Raw genomic sequence first — 21902 nt, 5'->3', positions numbered from 1 at the left:
GTCTGCTAGCTGCTGCCTTGTTGTGCATCCTTACCACTCTGGCTTCCCATCTCCTCCCCTCCTACCAATTTGGATGACTGTTTCTTCTTTAATTCCTTGGTCGTTGGACTTCCATATAGTTCAATTTTCTGGCAGTTCTGACTGTTTTTAATTTTTTAATTGGCTGTTATCTGTTTGGTTGTATGAGGAAGCAAAGCATATCTACCTAACATCTTCATCTTGGCCAGAAGCCTAAATGTTAACTTTTTATCGTAATTTTTTCAGTTCATTTGAAAATGAAATTTTACAAATAAAATCAAAGTCTCCTTGGCAAACTCCTAGTCCCAATCATCCTCCACTTTTTCAGAGACAATGACTATGATAAATTTTATGTACTTTTACTGTGGAAAAATGAATAGTACTATTCTACATGATTTTTAAAAGCTGATTATAATTGGCATTGTTCTGTACTAATGCTTTTGAGGTCTACCTAGATTGATATATATTAATTATAATGGCTCATTGCTATTCCACATATGAATATAGTACCAGTTAGTAGTATATTTTATCCCATTGTTGAAAAATTTCTCAAAAAAGTTCTCTGTATGCTGTCAGTACTTCTTTTTGTCTTATTCTCTCTTGAACCTGTTTCAGCAAGGATCCTGCCTATCCTTGTTGTTCTTACCTCAGTCACAGGTGACCTCTGTAATACCATATCGGGTGGTCACTCCTCAGCCCACATTGTGTCTTATCAGTGGAATTTTATACAACCGATCACTCCTTCCTCCTTGAATTGCTTTTTTCACTTAGCTTCCAGGGTATCATGGTCTCAGCTGGTTGTTTCTTTTCAATTTCTTTGCCAATACTAAATACTGGAGTACCCCAGGATCAATCGTTGAGCACCTTCTGTGTGGATACATACTCCCTTGGTGATTTCATCCAAGTCATGGCTTTAATGGTACATTTATGTACTGATGACTCCCCAAATTGTATCACCGGTTTAGAGCTCGTCCCTGTTATCTAGATTTATATACCTCACTAATTGACATCTTCACTTGGGTGTGTAATAGGCATCTCAAACTTCACATGTCCAAAACTGAACTCTTGATCTCTCCAAAGTTGTTTTACCTACAGCCTTCCCAATCATAGCTGATGGCAGTTCTGTTGGTCCAGTTGCTCAGTCCAAAAACCTTGGAGTCTTCCTTGACACCTTTCTTTCTTTTGCTCCATATCCAATTGATGAGCAAATGCTATGGGCTTTATTTTCAGAATGCATCCTCAAGTTTTCTAAGTCACCATCATCTTTCACCTGGATCACTACAGTTGCCCCCTACTTACTCTCCCTGCTTCTGCCCTTGTCTCTGCAGTCTTTTCCATACTGCAGCCAGAGTGGTTGACTAACAGTGTAAGTTAGATCAAGCCACTCTGCTGCAACTTGCCCCCTGTCACTGTTTCTCTCAGTAAATGCCAAGGTTCTCCATGCTACCTCTTGGCTTTCATCTCCTGGCATGCTTGCCTTTCATAGTTCATTCTATGCATAGGGCTTCTTTGATGTTTTCTGAGCATACAAATCACCCTCAACTCAGGCCTTTGTACTTACTGTGCCCTGTGCTGATGCGGACTCTGGCCCACGGGGTCCATTTGTTGTGACTACAATGAACAAATTCATACCAACTACAGAGGTCCTGTGGAGAAAAGGGATGGCATGGCTGCTCTCTAAATGAGAGAGCAGGCCTCAACCCCTGCCTGGACGGGCTTTTATTGCTTTTCTGGGTACATTACATCAAGGATGATCCTCATCTACTATGTGCAGGTTTGCTGTAAGTGATTACTTTTTACAGATAACAAAGGAAAGAGTGTTGCTAATTACTTCAAAGAGAAGGATGTTGCAGATCAAGGGTAAAAGTGGTTGAACTGATTACACTCTATTCTTGGCAGGGTTAGCACAGACTTTAGGAAGTTACTTTAGAGATATGCAGTAAACATTTTCTGCCTCAATCCAGGGTGAGGGAGTTTTAGCAAAAGCAAGTCTCATAGCAACCTAGGTACAATGCAGGCCTGATTCCCCATGGGAGAACCTATCTGTGGGCATGAGTCCTATGTGCCGACCTTGCTCCCCATCAGTTTTCCAAATCAGGGGCTGGGCTACATTCCCCATGCCACTTGGAATGGTTCTCTGTACTGTGCTCGGAGCATTCTTTGTTTAGGTACCCAATTTACTTACTACCATACTTCCTCAAGAATCTGACCAAAAGAGTTCTTTCTTTTCCACTCTTTAGAAGTAGCATCCAACTATTACCATGTACCTCCACCTCCCTTACCCAGCATTGGTTTTCTCCATAGGACTCAGGAACACCTGATATATATATTTGTTTGTTTATTGTCTGTCTCCCCTGACTTGAATATCAGCTCCTTGAGTACAGGGACTTTGTCTTATTCATCACTACATACAGAATACCTAGAACAGTACTTAGGACATAGAGGCTGCTCAGTAAATACTTCTCGAAAAAAGACAGAAATAACCAATGACTCTATTAATGGACATTTAGGTGTTTTTCCCTGGTTCACTTTTCAACTTATTTCATGTGACAAAATCTAATAGTTCTCTGCCCTTTTCTTACTTAGCTCTTTTCTCCTATCACTCAGCTAGCAGATATTCATTAAGCTTCAACTGTGTTTCAGGTACTATCTTAGCAGCTGGGAATATAGCAATAATTATCCATGTACTTGTGGGACACACATTCTAGTGGTGGTGGTGGTGGCACAAACAATAAATAAAATAGTATGCAAAGAAAATTAAAGCAGGGAAGAAGCATTGTAAGTATTGGGGTAGGTTTCTATTTTAAATAGGCTATTCAGTGGACTTTATTGAGAATGTGACTCAGTCTTGAGCAGAAATTCAAAGAGGAGAGAGAAGAGGTTACGTGGAAGATTATTTCAGGGAGTGGGAATGATTAGCACAAAAGCTTTGAAGAGTATCATTAGAGAGTAGATGAGACCACCGAGGGTAAATTTAGACTGGTTCACAAGTCCAAGGTGTGAGCCCTGAGATGAACTGTCATTACTAGGCAAGAAGATGAAGAAGAACTGCAATGGAGGTAGAAAAGGAATGGTTAGTGAGGGAACGTGAATGCTTCTTGAAACACTTTCCCCCTTTTTTTAGAAATACCATACTTTCTAGTTTTTCTCCTACCTCATACCCCTTTCAGTCTTCTTCTTAGACTCTGTATAACTTCTGTGATCATTATATTTGTAAGTTAACACCTGGCAGAGGATTAGAGTATTATATAATGCTAGTTATACATGTATGCTAGGAGTAAATGTGGATGTAAGGAGTAAATGTGGACTGGAAAATGTAGACTGAATAAGAATATAAGGGAGCAGAGATATTCGGAATATAGGAGCTGTGATATTCCACAAGAAAATATGGGCAGACATGATGGATCCAAATCCCAAAAGGATAGTGGTAGATTCCAGGTCAGTGACCAGTAACCAAAGGGCATCTATTGTTAGTGTAAAAGAGCTTAAGGCAAAATGTGTGGATGGCAAAGTAAAAACTGAAGGGCCACATAAAAATTCAGATTATATCATGGATTGTTTCCAAATAAGTGAATGAAATAGAGCCAATTTCCTAGGGAGTGGAGCTGTTAGGAGCCAGATAGAAATTAAGCCCCAGAATTGGCAGGACTACAGAAGGGGTATCCCACTCTTCAGGCACAAATAACTACAGACCCAGGTAGGTTGAAGGAGGTATACACACCCAGGTTCCCAGTAGGGAATAGATACTTAGTCTAGCCACTGCATGGGATCATTGCAGGATTCAATATCTGATATCATCATGGAAGTGTGCCAAGATCTCCATTCCCAGGCAAGGGCAATTTTAATGATTTCTAAGCTGCACTGGTTTGTAAGGGAAAAAGTCCTGGTACCTTACCCTAGCCCATTGTTTTGTCCTGCAGATGTGGCAGCCCTGTATACTGAAGATAGCTGGGAGCTGCTTCTAAATTTCTGGCAGGAAATACAGGAGGAAGTACAGGAAAGCTTAACCTTAAAACTTAAGCTTACTTTTAAATTAGAAATCAACTGCAAAAAGGAAGGAACGAAACCCACAAATATGTGAAGATTGAAAAACATACTACTAAAAATGACTGGGTCAAAGAAGAAATAAATTGTGAGATCAAAGGATATATAGACACATAAGAATGACAATATGACAACATATCAAAACTTCTGGGATGCAGCAGAAGCTATGATAAGAGGGAAGTTTATATCATTACAGCCCTATCTCAAGAAACAAGAGAAATACTAAGTAAATGACCTAACATCACATCTTGAAGAAGTAGGAAAAGAAGAACAAAAGCAACCAGAGTCAGCAGAAGAAAGGAAAGAATAAAAATTAGAGCAGAATTGAATGAGATAAAGAACAAAAAGACCATACAAAAATTTCATACAACAAAGAGCTGGTTCTTTAAAAAAATTAATAAAATTGACAAATCTTTTGTTAGACTCACTAAGGAAAAAAGAAAAAAGATTTCATATAAACAACTCAGAAATGAAAAAGGAGAAGTTACCACAGACATCACAGTACACAAAGGATTATACTAGAATACTATGAAAGACTATGTGCCAACAAATTCAATAACCTAGAAGAGAGGGATAAGTTTGTAGACTTATATAAACTTCCTAGACCGAATCATGAAGAACTGCAAAATCTAAATAGACTGATCAACAGTGACGAGAACATTATGTTAAGTGAAATAAGCCAGGTGGTGAAAAGCAAAACCTGTATAATCTCATCTATAAGTGGAACCTAATCAACAAAACAAAGAAGCTAGCAAAATATAACCAGAGATATTGAAATTAAGAACAAACTGACAGTAAGCAGAAGGGAAGTGAGAAGGGGATAATGGAGGGGAAAGGGGGAAGTGTTGTTAGGAACATGTATAAAGGACATATTGGACAAAGCCAAAGGGAGGTAGTATTGAGGGTGAGGTGGAGTGGTGATGGGGAAATGGAGACAACTGTACATGAACAACAGTAAAACAAAGAAATTGAAACAACCATAAAAAAACCTCTTCAAAAATAAAAGTCCAGGACCAGATTGCTTCAATAAGTAAATTCTACCAAACAATACACTTGAAAAATAACACTTTATGATCCAGTGAGGTTCATTCCAGGATCACAAAGATGGTTCAACATATGCAAATTGATCAATGTAATATACCACTAACAAAACAAAGGATAAAAATAATATGATCTTATAAATAGATGCAGAGAAAGCACTTGATAAGATACAGCATCCATTTATGATTAAAACACTCAATAAAATGGGTACCTCAGCATAATAAAGACCACATTTGACAACCCCTCAGCTAATATCATATTTAATGGTGAAAAATGGAAAGCTTTTCTTGTAAAATCAGGAACAAGGCAAGGATGCCCACTCTCACCACTCTTATTCAACATAGTTCTGGAAATCCTAGTCAGAGCAATCTCAGGCAAGAGAAAGAAATAAAAGGCATCCAAATTGAGAATGAAGATGTAAAAGTGTCCCTTTTTGCAGATGACATGATTCTATATGTAGAAAGCCATGAAGACTTCATGAATAAAACTATTTTAAACAATAAACAAATACAGAAAAGTTGCAGGATACAGAATTAATTACAAAAATCCACTGCATACCTATATGTTAACAATGAAATTTCATAAAAACAAATGAAAAAATTTCTTTTGCAATTGCAACCAGAAGAATAAAATACCTAGGAATAAACTTGACAAAGGATGTGAAGGACCTATATACTGAAAACTACAAAGCATTATTAACAGAGATTGAAAAAGACAAAACAAAATGGAAAGATATTATGTGTTTATGGATTGAAAGAATCAGCAGGGTTAAAATGGCCATTTTACCCAAAGCAATAGACAGATTTAATGCAATCCCCATCAAATCCCAATGTTATTTTACAAAAAAAGTAGAACAAAAAATCATTAGATTTGTATGGAACCACAAAAGATCCTGAATAATCAAAGCAAATATGAGAGGAAAAAAAAGAATGAAGCTGGAGGTATCACATTGCCTGATTTCAAATTATACTGCAGAGCTACAATAACCAAAACAGCATAGTATTGGCAGAAAAACAAACACACAGACCAATGAAACAGAATTGAAAACCCAGAAATAAAAGCGCATGTTTAGCCCTAGCTGGTATGGCTTAGCTGGTTGGAGCATCATCCCATACACCAAAAGGCTGGGGGTTTGATTCCTGATCAGGTCACATACCTAGATTGTGGCTTCAATCCCTTGTTGGGACCCATATGGTAGGCAACCAGTTGATGTTTCTCTCTCTCACACTGATGTCTGTCTGTCTCTAAAGTCAATAAACATATTTTTAATTATAAATAATTATTTATATATATGGGCACACATATATATGGGCAAATAATTTTTGACAAAGGAGCCAAAATCACACAATGGAGAAAAGAAAGCCTCTTCAGTAAATGGTACTGGGAAAATTGGAAAGCCACATGTAGAAGAATGAAAGTATATTACAGTTTGTCCCTAACACAAAAATTAATTCAAATGCATGAAGACCTAAGTATAAGATTTGAAACAACGAATGGGACTATGTCAAACTAAAAAGCTTGTGTAGAGCGAAACAAACTGCCAACGGAACAAAAAAGCCACCAACTAAATGGGAGATGATATTTGCATACAAGAGTTCTAATGAGGGGTTAATATCCAAAATATATAAAAAACTCATACAGCTCAACACTAAACAATCCAATTAAAAAAATGATTAGAGGATCTGAACAGATGCTTTTCCCAAGAAGACGTACAAATCACCCACAGATATATCAGAAGATGCTCCACTTCACTAGCTGTTAGGGAAATGCAAACCGAAACTACAATGAGATATCATCTCACACCTGTTAGAATGGTTGTTATCAACAAGACAAGAAAAACAAGTGTTGCAGAGGTTGTGGAGAAAAAGGAACCCCTATTCAATGCTAGTGGGACTGCAAATTGGTACAGCCATTATGGAAAACAGTATAGAGGTTGCTCGGAAAATTAAGAATTGAGTTACCATTTGACCAGGCAACCCCTCTTCTGAGTATCTGCTCAAAAAATGCAAAAACACTTATTTGCAAACATATATGCACTCCTATGTTCATTGTAGCATTATTCATGGTGGCCAAGACATGGAGACAATCAAATTGTCCTTGATAGAGGACTGGATAAAGGTGCGGCATGTATATACAATGGAATATTACTCAGCCACCAGAAGAGATGAAATACTGCTATTTGTGACAACTTGGGTGGACCTTGAGAATATTATGCTAAGCAAAATAAGTCAGACAGAAAAAGCCAAGAACCTTATGAATTCACTCATATGTGAGATATAAAAATGAAACTGATAGACACAGACAACAGTATGGTGGTTACCAGAGGGAAGAGGGTGAGAGGGTAGTGAAGGGTAAAGGGGACCAAATATATGGTGTCAGAAGATGATTTGACTTTGGGTGGTGGGCACACAATGCAATATACAGATCATGTATCATCGAAATGTACAAGTGAAACCTATATGGTTTTATTAACCAATGTTACCCCAATAAATTAAAAATCTTTAGCTTACTATGAACAAAAATTATATTAGTCTTTGTCTCTTCTTCCCCATGGGGGTATAAAACACCTCCATAGTACTTTTTAGGATCCAAGTGCAAGTCATAATAATTATTTTTGTTAAACTTCATCTTACTCAGTTGGCAGCTTATTTCTAGACTGTCAAGAACATTAAGTTTTCTGATTCTATTTAATGTAGTCATTATACCATCCAATATATGTTATTCACATGCTCAATGAACATGTGTTATACATTTTCATTGATAATTCGGATAAAGATAACCTAGAAGGCCAAGGACATACTCCTGCAGCTTATCACCTGAAACATTTCAGCAGGTCAACACATTAATCATTAGCCTTTAGAACATGAGCCATTTAGAACATGAACAGTTTCTAATTTACCCAGTTGTCCATGAGTACTTTTCATATTGCCTCAACTTTTGATAACCATTGTCTTATATCCATTGATATAAGATATAAGATGACCACGTCTATATCCATTGCCTCAACAATGGATAAAGACAGAGAAGCAGTAGGCTTGGTTACTCATACCAAGGAGTTTATACACTATCTACAGACAATGAGGATCTATTTTAGGAGTTTTTAAGAGGGTGGGAAATGGGCAGAGTCTTATATTAATGGGTCTGTGCAACCTCCTTATATTTGTCATGCATTAAATGTCCTTTTTTCTTTTGAATACATTTTAAAATATATATACATGTATATCAAATCATCATATTGTGCATTTTTTAGAATTTTATTTTTTAGTTACAGTTTACATAGGTGGTATTTTATATTAGTTTCAGGTGTACAGCATAATGGTTAGGTAATCATATACTTTACAAAATGGTCCCAATATATCTAGTACCTGTCTGGCAGCATACATAGTTATTACAATATTGTTGACTATATTCCCTATGATGTAATTTGCATCCCTGTGGCTGTTTTATAACTACCAATGTGCACTTCTTAATCCCTTCAACTCTTTCTCCTAGCCTCTAAATCCTCCCCTTTCGGCAGCCATCAGCTTGTTCTCTATATCTACTAGTCATTTACACTTTGTTTGTTCACTTATTTTGTTCTTTAGATTCCATGTATAAGTGAAATCTTTTGGTATTTGTCTTTTTCTGACTGACTTATTTCACTTAGCATAAGATGGTCTAGGTCCATCTATGTTGTCACAAATAGTAAGGTTTCATTGTTTTTTAAGTCCAGGTAACATTCCATTGCATATATGTACCACACCTTTTTTTACCCACTCATCAATTGATGGGTACTTGGGTTGTTTCCATAGCTTGGTGATTGTAAATAATGCTGTGGTGAACATAGGGGTGCATATATTCTTTCAAACTAGTGTTTTGGGGTTTTATGGGTAGACAGAGGCTGGCAAAAGTAGGTTTACAGTTGTGAGTACATGAAACACAGGGTTTATTATTGCATTATTTATTTATTATTATATCATTTATTTGTACTTGCCGCGGTCCAGCCGCAGCGGGTCTAAGGGTCCCCTCAAGGTGAAGGTAGGAGTCGGCGCAGAAATCAGGCAACTATGCAACTCAAGGCAGGTGATGCTCTGAAGACCTTTATTGAAAGTAAGGCTGAAGCTTTTATACTATTCTAGCTGACAAGCGATTTCAGCTGGCAAGTGATTTCGGATTCGTTGGCTTTTGCAGTTACTGTTACTATGCTTTTTGGTCTGAACAGGAACTTGGCTGTCTGCCTTGGTTAGGCTGTCGCAGGGGGCCTATTCTTATTCTGCATTTTAGATATGTCTAAAATTGACTCGGGGGGTAAACATGCCCTCCATGCCACGTCCACCAGGTTGGAAAATGCTTCTTTGAAGTCTTGAACCTCCCCTCCTGACTTTGTCAAGGAAGGGATCCAACTGTGGACGTGGCATGTACTATTTGTTATTTCGCTCACTCACAACTGTAAACCTACCTTTGCCCACACCTGTATACCCAGAAGTGGAATTGCTGGGTTATAAGCAGTTCCATTTTAATTTTTTGAGGAATCTCCATATTGACATTGCACATCTTAAACATATACAATTTTATTTGTCAATTATATCTCAATGAAGCTTCACGCACCCTCTTCACCTGGTGTGCCTACCTTGTCCTCACTGCTTTCACCAGGACAATTCCTATACATCTTTCACATTTAACTTTAAATGTTTGTATGAACTCACATACTTTCACTAAAATATTTTATCAAAGATACATATACACCATTATATATTTAACATGTTCCATGTCCACCTATAGCCTTCCCTTCCCATTTCCAATGAGAATTATTGGCCTTTATATGTAGAAATTCTATTTCTCATAGAGTTTCTGCCTTTCAAGAACTATTCTTTCGGTCTTCTCACTTCACTCATTATCAGTAGCAACTACTTCAGAGATCTGTTTTTCTCTCTTTTTTGTATTTGGCACTTAACATTCCTTTCAGTTGACATTCATCAAATGTAATGGTTACTCTAAAGGAATTCTTTGTCCTCTTGGTACTATTGTATTAGGAGAGAAATTAAATACTAATTAGGTTTTCACTTTTTAGTTTTCTTAATGGTAGCCATTCTAACAAATGTAAGGTCATCATTAATAAATCAAACAAGTGTTGGAGAGGATATGGAGAAAAGTGAACCCTAGTGCACTGTTGGGAATGCAGACTGGTGCAGCCACTGTGAAAAACAGTATGGAATTTCTTCGGAAAACTAAAAATGGAACTGCCTTTTTATTCAGTGATTTCACTGCTGGGATTATACTCTAAGAGCCCTGAAACACCAATTCAGAACTTACGCAGCCCTAGTTTATAGCAGCGCTATTTAAAGTAGCCAAGTGCTGGAAACAGCCTAAGTGCCCATCAGTAAATGAGTGGATCAAACAACTGTGGTACATTTACACAATGGAATACTATGCAGCAGAAAGAAAGAACGAACTATTACCTTTTGTAACAACATGGATGGAACTGGAGAGTATTATGCTTAGTGAAATAAGCTAGTTGGTAAAAGACAAATACCATATGACCTCACTTATAACTGGAATCTTATAAACAAAATAAACTAATGAGAAAAATAGAACCAGAGTTATGGAGACATGGAACAGACTGATAGCTGTAGGAGGAGGGTGAGAGAGAGGAGAATGGTGGAAGGAAGGGTAAGGCACTAGTCAAAGAACAGATATGAATGATCCATAGACATGGACAATGGAGAAGGGATTGACTTTGGAGAGGGGGGTGAGCTGGGTGGAGGGGGACAAAAGGGAAAAATTGGGACAATTGTAATAGAATAAGCAACAAAAAAAACCTTTTCACTTTTTGTTTTCATTTCCATTCACATTCATAGGTTCCAGTTTCAGTGGGATCTCCTTTTTCAGTGAAACCTCAATCCGTGATTTATAACCAACCAGGCTTAGGGCCCAGAATATTTCCACTTTATCAACCAGAAATAAGGTACGTTTGAGTTGTTCCTTAGGGCCTTGGTAGAGATGTGCAGTCACTGGAGGCAGGACCAGTGTTAGAACTGAGTTTTTACAATACATACATCTTTTTTGCACTGTTGATCTCTCATAGCAGAAAAACTAGTTCTAACATTTTCATTATCATAGAAAGACATAGACCTGTGCAGACCTGGTCCTCTGCAAACTTGTGTCATTAAATGTCAACTGGGTCCTGGTAGCTACTCAGCAGTTCTTTTATTCATTCAACAAAACCAACTGTGATCAGTACCTGTGAGGCGAGTAACTCAGCCTGGAGGTTTCAAGGACAACTTCCCAAAGAAGTGATACCTAAGTTGAATACTAAGATTTAAAATAAATAGCGAGTCAATAGAGTAAGGAAAGGATATTCCAGACAGACATATGAACAGATAGAAAAGCACAAAACACCATGGGAAGTCGAAGGAGGGAATAATTAATTCAGGGATGGAAGGTTTGGGTATGCAATGAGTATCAAATGATGAGAATCTCAACTAGTGGATGTATATACGATAGGAGTTTGGCATTACAGAGAAAATAGATTGAGCATATAAGTGAAAGAAGGCAGTGGTAACATGGATGAGTATAGCTGAAGCATGTGGGAGATTATCATGATCCAAATGTTTATTGATTCAGAGTGCTGTTTTCTAGAAGCCTTTTTAAAAACATTTTATTTATGTATTTTTAGACAGAGGGGAAGGAAGGGAGAAAGAGGGAGATGGATATCACTGTGTGAAAGAAACATTGATTGGTTGTTTCTCATACTCCCCCAGCTAGGGACTGGGCCTGCAACCCAGGCATGAGCCCTGACTGGGAATTGAACTGGCCACCTTTTGCTTTTCATGATGATGTACAGCTAATGTATTGGGCCCCCTGGTTCCTAAATGTTTGTTTTAGGAGGCCTGACCCCCCAATGAGAGGATTGGCCAGAGTTTTGTGTGTAATATTTATGATTTATTTTGTAACTGTGGAGAAAAATATGGAGAAATGATGACAGGTTTATATGTATATCTTTCATGCAGGGACAATCTATGTGGAAGTATCGAAGAAAAAATATTTGAATTTAGACGTAAAAAAAGTGATGACCTCTCTACAGCCTCATCCACATCTTCCAAGTAATATAAACATTAGATCCTCTTGAGATTCTTCAGTTTAATGTTTTGGAGATGATACACTGTATTTCTTTTGTTTTATTAGCTATCCTTCAAAATTTTCAAAAACTTAATTTTCCCTCTTAAGGAACCCCAGGACCTTAGAACACTTGTAAATTACAAGGGCATTTCTAACCAACTTGTATGCTATTGTGGTGAAATATTTTAGACCTGTGAAATTAAAAGTATTGGTATTTATAGAAACTTTTGTTTAGACTTAACTATGTGTTTAGAAAATGTTTGTTTACCATCTCTTTTTGCATTGGAATCATTTCCCTCTTTCTGAAGTACATCTTTTAGAAGTTTATTTAGTTTTTTGTGTTGGTTATAAACTATTTGTGTTTATGTGAAAATATATTTCTTCATACACATTTTAGAAATAAATTTTAAGTTGATATACACATACAAGCTCTATAAACATTCTTGTATGAGTCTTCTTGTGGACAATTGTGGATATATATCTTAGATAAATGGTAGAATGGCTGGGTCACATAGTAAGTGTTTGTCTAAAATGAAAACTGCCAAGACCTGACTGGGTGGCTCAATTGGTTGGAGCATCATCCCATACACCAAAATGTTGCAGTTCCATCCCCAGTCAGGGCACATACCTAGGTTGCAGGTTTGATCCCCAGTTGGGGCATGTATGGGAAGCAATTGATTGATATTTCTCTCTCTCACTTTCTCTGTCTCTCTTTCTCTAAAATCAATAAATATGTCCTTGGTTGGAGATTTAAAAAATTAAAACAAAACTGCCAAAAAAATTTTAAAACTATACCACTTTATCCCACCAGCAATGTATGAGAATTCTAGGCACTCAAAGTTCTGGTCAGAATAAAAAATAATAATAAATATTAATTTACTGCTGTTAATATTGTAAATTTTGGGCATTCTAGTGGCTTTCTAGTAATATAACATGTGGTTTAATTTACATTTCCATGATGTAAACAACCTTTCTCATACTTATTGGCCATTTCAATATCTTCTTTTGAAGTGTTGTACTATTTTGTCCATCTTAATGATTTTCTTTGTTTTTGTTTATTGATTCATAGATTTTATATATTCTGAATATTAATTCTATTAGATATTTATGGAAATAATTTCTCCTAGTCTGTGACTTGCCTTTTCATTTTGTTAATGGTATCATTCAATGAGTATATATTTTCTAATTTTGAAGTTCAATTGATCAAGTTTTTTATGATTAATTCTTTTTATATCTTCAGAAATACTTGTTTATCCCAACATCATAAAGATATTCTCCATTCTTTTCTAGAAACTCTGAAGTTTTAACTTTTATGTTTGGATCTATGGTCCATATAAAATACATTTTTAGCCCTGGGTGGTGTGGCTTAGTGGATTGAGCACCAGCCTGTGAACCAAAGGTTCACCAGATGGATTCCCAGTCAGGGCACATGCCTGGGTTCCAGACTGGGTCCCCGGTGGGGGGGAATGTGAAAGGCAACTACACATTGATGTTAAAAAAAGATTTAAAAAATACATTGTGATGTTTTTTTTTATTGTTGTTCAAGTACAGTTGTCCGCATTTTCCCCTCACTACTCCCCTCCACCCCAGCCATCTCCACCTCCCACGCTCAGTTCTACCCCCCTTTGGTGTTGTCCATATGTCCTTTATACATGTTCCTGAAAACCCCTCACACTTTTACCCCTTTATTTCCTTCCCACCTCCTCTCTGGTTACTGTCAGTTTATTCTTAATTTCAGTATCTTTGGTTATGTTTTGCTTGCTTGTTTATTTTGTTGATTAGGTTCTACTTAAAGGTGAGATCATATGGTATTTGTCTTTCATGGTCTGGCTTATTTCACATTATACCCTAAACACCAATATACCCTGAAACACCAATCCAAAAGAACCTACGCACTCCAGTGTTCATAGCAGCACAATTTACAGCCAAGTGCTGGAAGCAACCCAGGTGCCCATCAGTAAATGAGTGGATCAAAAAACTATGGTATATTTACATGATGGAATACTACACAGCATCTTTATGTTTCATGACGAGTAAGAGTAGTGATTTACTTTTTCATATAGTTATCTAGTTGTTCCTGAAACATTTGTGAAAAACAAATTTCTTTCTCTATTTGTTACCTTGGTACATTTCTCAAAAATCAGTGGATAACATGGGGATGTAATATATAACATAAGAAATATTGTCAGTAATAACTGTATATAGTGACAGATGACTACTAGACTTATTATAGTGATCACTTTGCAAGATACATAAATGTTGAATCACTGTGGTACACATGAAACTAACATTGTTTATCAACTATAATTAAAAACAAAATTTTAAGAAGACATCAGTGAATTGAGGGATGTTTGGGATGGCTGAATAATAAAAATTCCATGTGGAGATAACAAATAAAATAAATATAAATAATGAGAGGATTTTTTAAAAGCAGCCGCAGAAACAATAAACTAGTCAGTATGTGTGGTTACAGGGTCTTTTTTGTGAGGAGTCAGATCATTATTATATGTGTGACTTTGATTTCATTAAATCAGAATTCCCACATATGGCATTAATTCGCAAGTTAAAATTTTAAAAAAAGATTTGTTTTCCTTCTAGACACACACACACACACACACAGGCACACACCAATTGACAATATATTTATTGGTCTATTTTTTATTTTGTTTTGTTCCATTGATCCAAACCTCTCTCCTTAATCTAATAAAACATTGTCTTGATTACCATAGTTTTCTGTAGGTCTTCAAATCAGGTGGTATTAGCCTTCCATGTATATTCATATTTTTCAAGATTATTTTAGGTATTCAGGTTGTCTTTGAATTCCATAAAAATATTACAACCAGCTGGTCAATTTCTGTGGAAAAAGAAACCTGATTGGTACTACATTGAATCTACAATTAAATTTGGAGAAAATAGACATAGATATCTTTAAAATATCAGTACTTCCACGTCATGAACATGGCATAACCATTTATTTATTCTGGCATTTCTAATTTCTCTCCATTGATTTAGAGTTTTTAATGTTTACTAGTATATTTCATTATATAACTGCTGGTAAAGGCTGACTGAAACTTTATGTTTTATTCTTTTTTAAGATTTTATTTATTTATTTTTAGACCGAGGAAAAGAGAAGGAGAAAGAGAGAGAGGGAAACATCAATGTGTGGTTGCTTATTACATGCCCCCTACTGGGGACCTGGCCCACAACACTGGCATTTGCTCTGACTGGGAATCTAACCAAGGACCCTGTGGTTCTCAGGTCAGTACTCAATCCACTGAGCCACACCAGCCAGGGCAGACTGGAACTTTACTTCTAAATCATATTTTATTGTTTATGTTATTATAGTTGCCCCAATTTTACCCCCTTTGCCTCTCTCCACCTAGCCTTCCCACTCCCTCAGGCAATCCCCACACTGTTGTTTGTGTCCATGGGTCATGCATATATGTTCTTTGGCTAATCCCTTCACCTTCTTTCATCCAGGCCCCTTCCACCTTCCCCTCTGACAGCTGTCAGTCTATTCTAGGTTTCTATGCCTCTGATTTTATTTTGCTCATTAGTTTGTTTTGTTTATTAGATTACAAATATAAGTGATATCATGTGGTATTTGTTTTTCACTGACTGGCTTATGTCACTAACATAATAGTCTCCAGGTACATTCATGCTATGGCAAAAGGAAAGAAGGAAAGTTCCTTCTTTTTTATAGCTGCCAGTATTTTGTTTTGTAGATGTACTACAGGTTTTTTAATCCATTCATCTACTAATGGGCACTTACAAAACCCTATATAGACTCCATCAAAAATTTACTAGACCTAATAAATGAATTTGGCAAAGTTGCAGGATACAAAATCAATACTCAGAAATCAATGGCATTTTATACACCAACAATGAACTATCAGAAAGAGAAACTAAGAGAACAATCCCATTTACTATAGCAACAAAAAAATAAGGTACCTAGGAATACATTTAACCAAGGAGGTAAAAGACCTTTACCCAGAAAAGTATAGGGCACTGAAGAAAAAAATTGAGGAAGACACAAGTAAATGGAAGCATGTACCATGTTCATAGATTAGAAGAATTAACATCATTATGATGTCCATACTACTCAAAGCAATCTATAGATTCAACACAATTCCTCTTAAAATACCAATGGCATATTTCACGGGTGTAAAACAAATATTTCAAAAATGTATACAGAACCAAAGAAGGCCCTGTATAGCCTCAGCAATCTTGAGAAAGAAGAACAAAGTTGGAGGGATCACAATTCTGACATCAATCTATACTAGAAGGCCACTGTAATCAACCAGCCTGGTTGTGGCACTGGCATAACAGCAGGCATATAGGTCAGTGAAATAAAACAGAGAGCCCAGAATTAGACCATGTGTTTATGGTTAATTAATATTTGACAAAGGAGACAAGAGAATACAATGCAGTAAAGACAGTCACTTCAATAAGTGGTGTTAGGAAAACTGGACTAGTACATGCAAAATATGAAACCAGACCACCAACTTACACCACACACAAGAATAAACTCAAAATGGATGAAAGACTTAAATGTAAGTTGTGAAACCATAAAAATCACAGCAGAAAACACAGGCAGCCCTGACCACTGTGGCTCACTTGAACATCGTCCCACGAAAGGTCGCAGGTTCAATTCCCAGTCAGGGCACATGCTTGGGTTGTGGTTCAGTCCCTGGTCGAGGTATGTTTGAGAGGCAACTGATCAATGATTCTCTCACATTGGTATTTCTCTCCCTCTCTTTCTTCCTCCTTTCCCCTGTCTCTAAGAAGAAGTAAATAAAATCTTTAAAACTTAAAAAAAGAAAACATAGGCAATAAAATTTCAGCTATCTCATGTAGCAATACTTTCACCGATATATCTCCTAGGGCAAGGGAAACAAACAAACAAAATAAACAAATGGGACTACATCAAATGGAATAGCTTCTGCACAGCTAAAGAAAACATCATCAAATAAAAGCAAGCCCACTGTATGGGAGAACATATTTGCCAGTGACACATCTGATAAGGGTTTGATTCAACACCAGGAAGACAATCCAGTTAAAAAATGGGCAAAGGGCCTGAATAGACACTTTTCCACAGAGGTCATACAGATGTCCCATAGACATGTAAAAAAAATGCTCAACATCACTAATCATCAGAAAGATACAAATTAAAACCACAGTGAAGCCCTGGCCCAGAAGCTCAGTTGGTAAGAGTGTTTTTCCAATATATCAAGTCTGTGAGTTTTGATCCCTGGTCAGGGCACATACAAGAATCAAGCAATGAATACATAAATAAAAATATAAAATAAAACCTCAATGAGATAGCACCTCACAACTAACATAATCAGTCTGGGGGGAGGGGTCTATAGGAAGAACTAGGGCTTATGGGAGGAGTTCTCAAACTTTAGTAATTGTGAGAACCATACAGAAAGAACTCGATGTTTATAATAAAATTCTATGGTTTTAAATTCCCCTTCCCTTGACTCCCTTTTCCCTTCTATCAATACTCCTTGTCAACGAATGATCATTGGCGCTAATTCAACACCAATAACAATCCAAAATTTGTGGTGCAGTGAAGAAAGAAACTTCATTCAATGCAAAAATCTCAATTGTGATGCAGCGTGGCCGGGCTCAATAGTATTACAGCTCAGTTTGGAAGCGGTTCGGCTGTTTACCAGCACAGCTGTTAGGTGGCCCTTGGGCCAGGCCCATTTCTAGCTAGACAGCTCTGCTCTGGTCTGCTCCACCTCCTCTTGTCCAGTCCAGTATGCTCTGCACTGGTTTGCTTTACTCTGCTCTTTTTATGTTCCACTCTTCACCAGCAAGATGTGTTGGGTGTTTCAGCTCCAGCAGAAGAAATGCAGTTTTCTTCACATGAAAGGGAAAGTGCACTCCCTAAGACAGAGGGGAGGTGCATTGTATAGACAGAAGTCCTTGCCTCTGGTCCCTGATTGGTCCTTCCTCATGCAAAAGAGGACTTCAGATTCTCATTCTGAGTCCTCCAAAATGCACTGTCTTGATTGGTCAGAAAGGAGCCACTCTTGATTGGTCAGCGAAGATGCTGATGTGGTGGTATAGCTGCGCAGCTCTGATTGGGAAAGACTCAGTCCTGTTGCTTAAAATAAGAGTTTAGGAACTCCTTTATAAGGGCTGGCTCAGATGGCAGAAACATAGTGGAGAGAGGCAATTCAGTGCAGGAGGCAGGTAGCTTGGTGCAGGTGAGGCAGGATATAGCATAGGAGGAAATCTGAGACAGCGCCGCTCTTACTGGCCAGAGTCTAGCATCCTGGTTGCCAGGATACACCTTTTATCACGTAGGCAGAATGAATAGCAAACCAAGGCAAGGAGGAGGAGGAAGATATGTGTCACCCGCTAACTCATCAGTCCTGAGCCTGGTCCAGTGTTGCCAGGTGTTCCAACATCACAAGGAACACTATGTTTGCAAAAAAGGAGGGAAGTCCTTGGAATTCAATGTAGCATTTCCTCGGAAAACCTTGTCTGGGAAAGCCTTGAAACTGTGCTTTCATCCCAAGGCCTGAAATGTGGGAGAGAGTCTGCAATGCCCAAAGAAGAAGGTCATAAATAGCTTTGGGTACTGCCCCAACTTTAATTAACTGCCTCCTGTCATGTATCTGTTTTACAAGAAAGATGAACAAATGCAGTCTGGAGCAAGATAAGGATTCGGAGTAACAGACCCCCACACATACCTAAGTTTGGGTAGTCACGTCCCCCTGAGAAAGCTGGCACCATGTTTACCTGCCAGTAAATATGTAACATTTTTTTACCACCATCCTGCCAACTATATAAGTCCTCAGAACAAAGGACTCATTCTCTTGGCTCTTTGGTCACCTGGCCTCAGGCCACTCAGGAGCTTGCCACCCTGGCCTTCAGCTGCCCTTACTTTGGCCACCCAGCTTTGCTCTGAACCTATGCCTTTCACCTTCCCATCCTAGCTAGGCTCATTTTATTCCATGGGAACAGGTTACTAATAGACTCTCATTACATGCTAATAGATTTGCTGGTCTGTACTTCTTTACATGTGTCAATAAGATGAACCAGGTTTCTCCCATCAACACTGCCTTCTCCATGAAGTGCAGTTTGCATGAGAAGCCCTTGTATAGAAAGTGCTACTAAACTCTGTGTTTTTGTTTGTTTTTAAAAATTTGAGCCCAGTTAGCCACCAGGAGACCTTCTTAGTAGGTATCTTTTTTCCTCAGGGCTCTTGGCATGCAGGCCACAGTGTGCATGTGGTTTGCTGTGTTCACAAACACTGGGTTGCAACCCTCCCCCTTTGTCCCTAATAAATCCTTTTAGTCAGTCATTCAGCCTCTCCTCTCCATCCATTTAATTACTCCGTCTGTCCCTCTGTCCATTCCTAAAGTCCTGCCTGCTCTCCTCACTCCTACTGCACACTCTTCTTTCCAGACCTCTAGTCATGCCCCTCTTTCACTCCTACTGCCCCACCCACTTTACCCACTCCTGCCCATCCCTCCAGTCTTTCTCACTAGGCTACCTTTTCACCCCTCCGGCCCCTCCTCATCTCCCAGCTTCAAACTCTGACATTTCCCTGATTTGTTTCCTAAGTGTGTTTAGAGGACCCAGAACTGACACAGACTCCTTTTTGAATTCAGTGTAATGGTCTAGCCACAATAGGACCTTGTTATCCTTTGTCTCTGATTTAGTCTATCCCACTCCTTACTTCCTTCTCTCTCAAACTCCAGTCCCTGGTCTCTCCCCAGCTCATTAGCCTCTCCTTTATCCCCAGTCATCCTGCCCAGTCTGCCTTCCTCAGGCTTCCACTCAGCCCCACTCCAGTCCTCCAACCACTCCACTCTCTCCATTCTTTCAGCAATCCACACAATTCCCCTCGCTTATATCTCCTGCCTAAGCTGCTTTTTCAGTCACCAACCCCTCTCCATTTCCAAGTCCTCTCACCTCACCCTTCTTCCCATTTGTACACATTTGTAATTTACTGAATTTCCCTGTGTATATGTCTATTTCTGGATGTTCTACTTTATTCCACAGGTCTGTCTTCATGCCAAAAAGAACACTGGATTTAGAGATGAATTTGGGGGGCTCTTTCTGCTCTATCCCAGGACTTGCTGTGGGATTTTAGGCACATTCTGTTCTCTTTCTAGGCTTCAGTTTCACTGTCTGTAACATGAGAGGCTCCAACTAGATTATTGCTATTTCTAGCACTAAGATGGCCTTATACTGTTAGGAAGTAGAGAGTTTCTGCTGCAGCCTGCCTGCCTGCAACTCGAGGCATGGAGTTCTGGTTTCCCAGGTCTGACCTCTTCTTTAGCTCAGTGTTTGGGTGATTTTGGGTTCTTGGTTTTCCAGTCCAGGGTCTTATTTGCACCTAGCTTCATTTCTTTGGCCTCAAGAGGCTTTTCTCTGGTCCCTTTCTGATTCATATGGCATTCTACCATGAAAAAGTCACTTTATATGTGTGCTTATAAATACCAGACTGGAAGGATGTTGGGACGTTGCATGGAACAAAATAATGAAAGTAAAATAGTTTGGTCACTCTGTTATACAGGACAAGGGTCTCAAGGTTTGGGCTATTCTTACTAATGCTATTCTTGTTAATGTTAAAATGTAATGCAGTATTTTGCAGGCCAGCTTTAAACAGAATGAGCCTGACAGGAACACAGTCATAAATGCAAAGATCAAATCAACATGCAATTGACCAAATAGTGTATATAATCAATGTCTAAGGCTCCCTTTGGCAAAACAGAGCTTTGGATATGAATTCCGTCTCCTTTACTTGCTACAGTAAAACTATCTTGTGACAACCACCTCTCCTTCTTGAATAGAACACCCCAAGCAGCAAACAAACCCCTTGAGTTTGGTAATAGCCCTACTGTGTGGCAGGCAGTTATTAGGTATTTCACATGTATAACTTCTTTTAATCTTTTTTAAAATTAAATTTATTGGGGTGATGTTGGTTAATAAAATTATATAGGTTTCAGGTGTACAATTCTATATTGTCTATCATCTGTTTATTATATTGTGAATTCACCACCCCAAGTCAAGTCTCCTTCCTCATTAATCTTTACAACAGCCTTGTCGGTACACATTCCCATTTTAAAGTGTGACTTAGGTGGTGTTTTCCACCTATGTTCCCTTCCTACCCAATATGTGACTATTATAACATTTATCCTAGTATCTTACAAATGATTCATTTTAAAGGCCCTTAGCTGTCTGTAAACTAGAGGTGATAGCAGTCCCTCTTATGCTGAGCTGTGGTGATTAAATAACGACTCAGCGACTGGCATGTAGTTAGTTTTTTAAAATTTATTGTTCAGTTATAGTTGTCTCAGTTTTTAAACACATTTTAATCACTTATTATTATATGTGTTCTCACTAAGGGAAGTGACATTTGCCCTTTATTCATAAAGGGCCAGGTTCCTGGTAAGGCATCATGTGAGTGGATGGAGTGCCACTTACCCTTTTAAGGGGATGAAGTCCCCTTAAAAGGCCAGCAAACTCGCTGGTATGGAGGGACCAGAGTCCTAGGGTGGCGTCTGTGTTCCAGTTTCTCTTGCATCCGGTCGTTGTGAAGGCCATCCGCGAGGAGGATGCCTCTTCTGGGGTGGGAGTGAGGTCCCATTCGGTCCCGGATTTCCAGGGTCCTCCAGCCCTGCCTACCTACAAAATTCCGGAGATCCCTTTTCCCAGGAGTCGAAATTGGTACT

The 21902-nt window shown here is 38.3% G+C and overlaps 1 protein-coding gene across 1 annotated transcript in view; it reads left to right on the top strand.

The window, feature by feature from the left end:
• The window catches only part of LOC119055488 (phosphatidylinositol-binding clathrin assembly protein-like), a 56338-nt gene extending 44066 nt beyond the window's left edge, over positions 1-12272 (top strand). The window contains exons 15-16 of the mRNA XM_053664499.1: positions 10941-11047; positions 12093-12272. Coding sequence (XP_053520474.1) covers positions 10941-11047; positions 12093-12189 — 204 coding nt within the window. The 3' untranslated portion in view covers positions 12190-12272. The remainder of the gene's footprint in view (positions 1-10940; positions 11048-12092) is intronic.
• Positions 12273-21902: the final 9630 nt, after the last annotated feature.

Source organism: Artibeus jamaicensis, unplaced genomic scaffold (genome assembly GCF_021234435.1).
Source record: "Artibeus jamaicensis isolate MK-2021 breed Jamaican fruit bat unplaced genomic scaffold, CSHL_Jam_final contig_374, whole genome shotgun sequence".
In the NCBI taxonomy this organism is placed as follows: Eukaryota; Metazoa; Chordata; class Mammalia; order Chiroptera; family Phyllostomidae; genus Artibeus; species Artibeus jamaicensis.
Note: the sequence above shows the minus strand (reverse complement) of the source record. Positions and strands in the feature narration are given on the sequence as shown.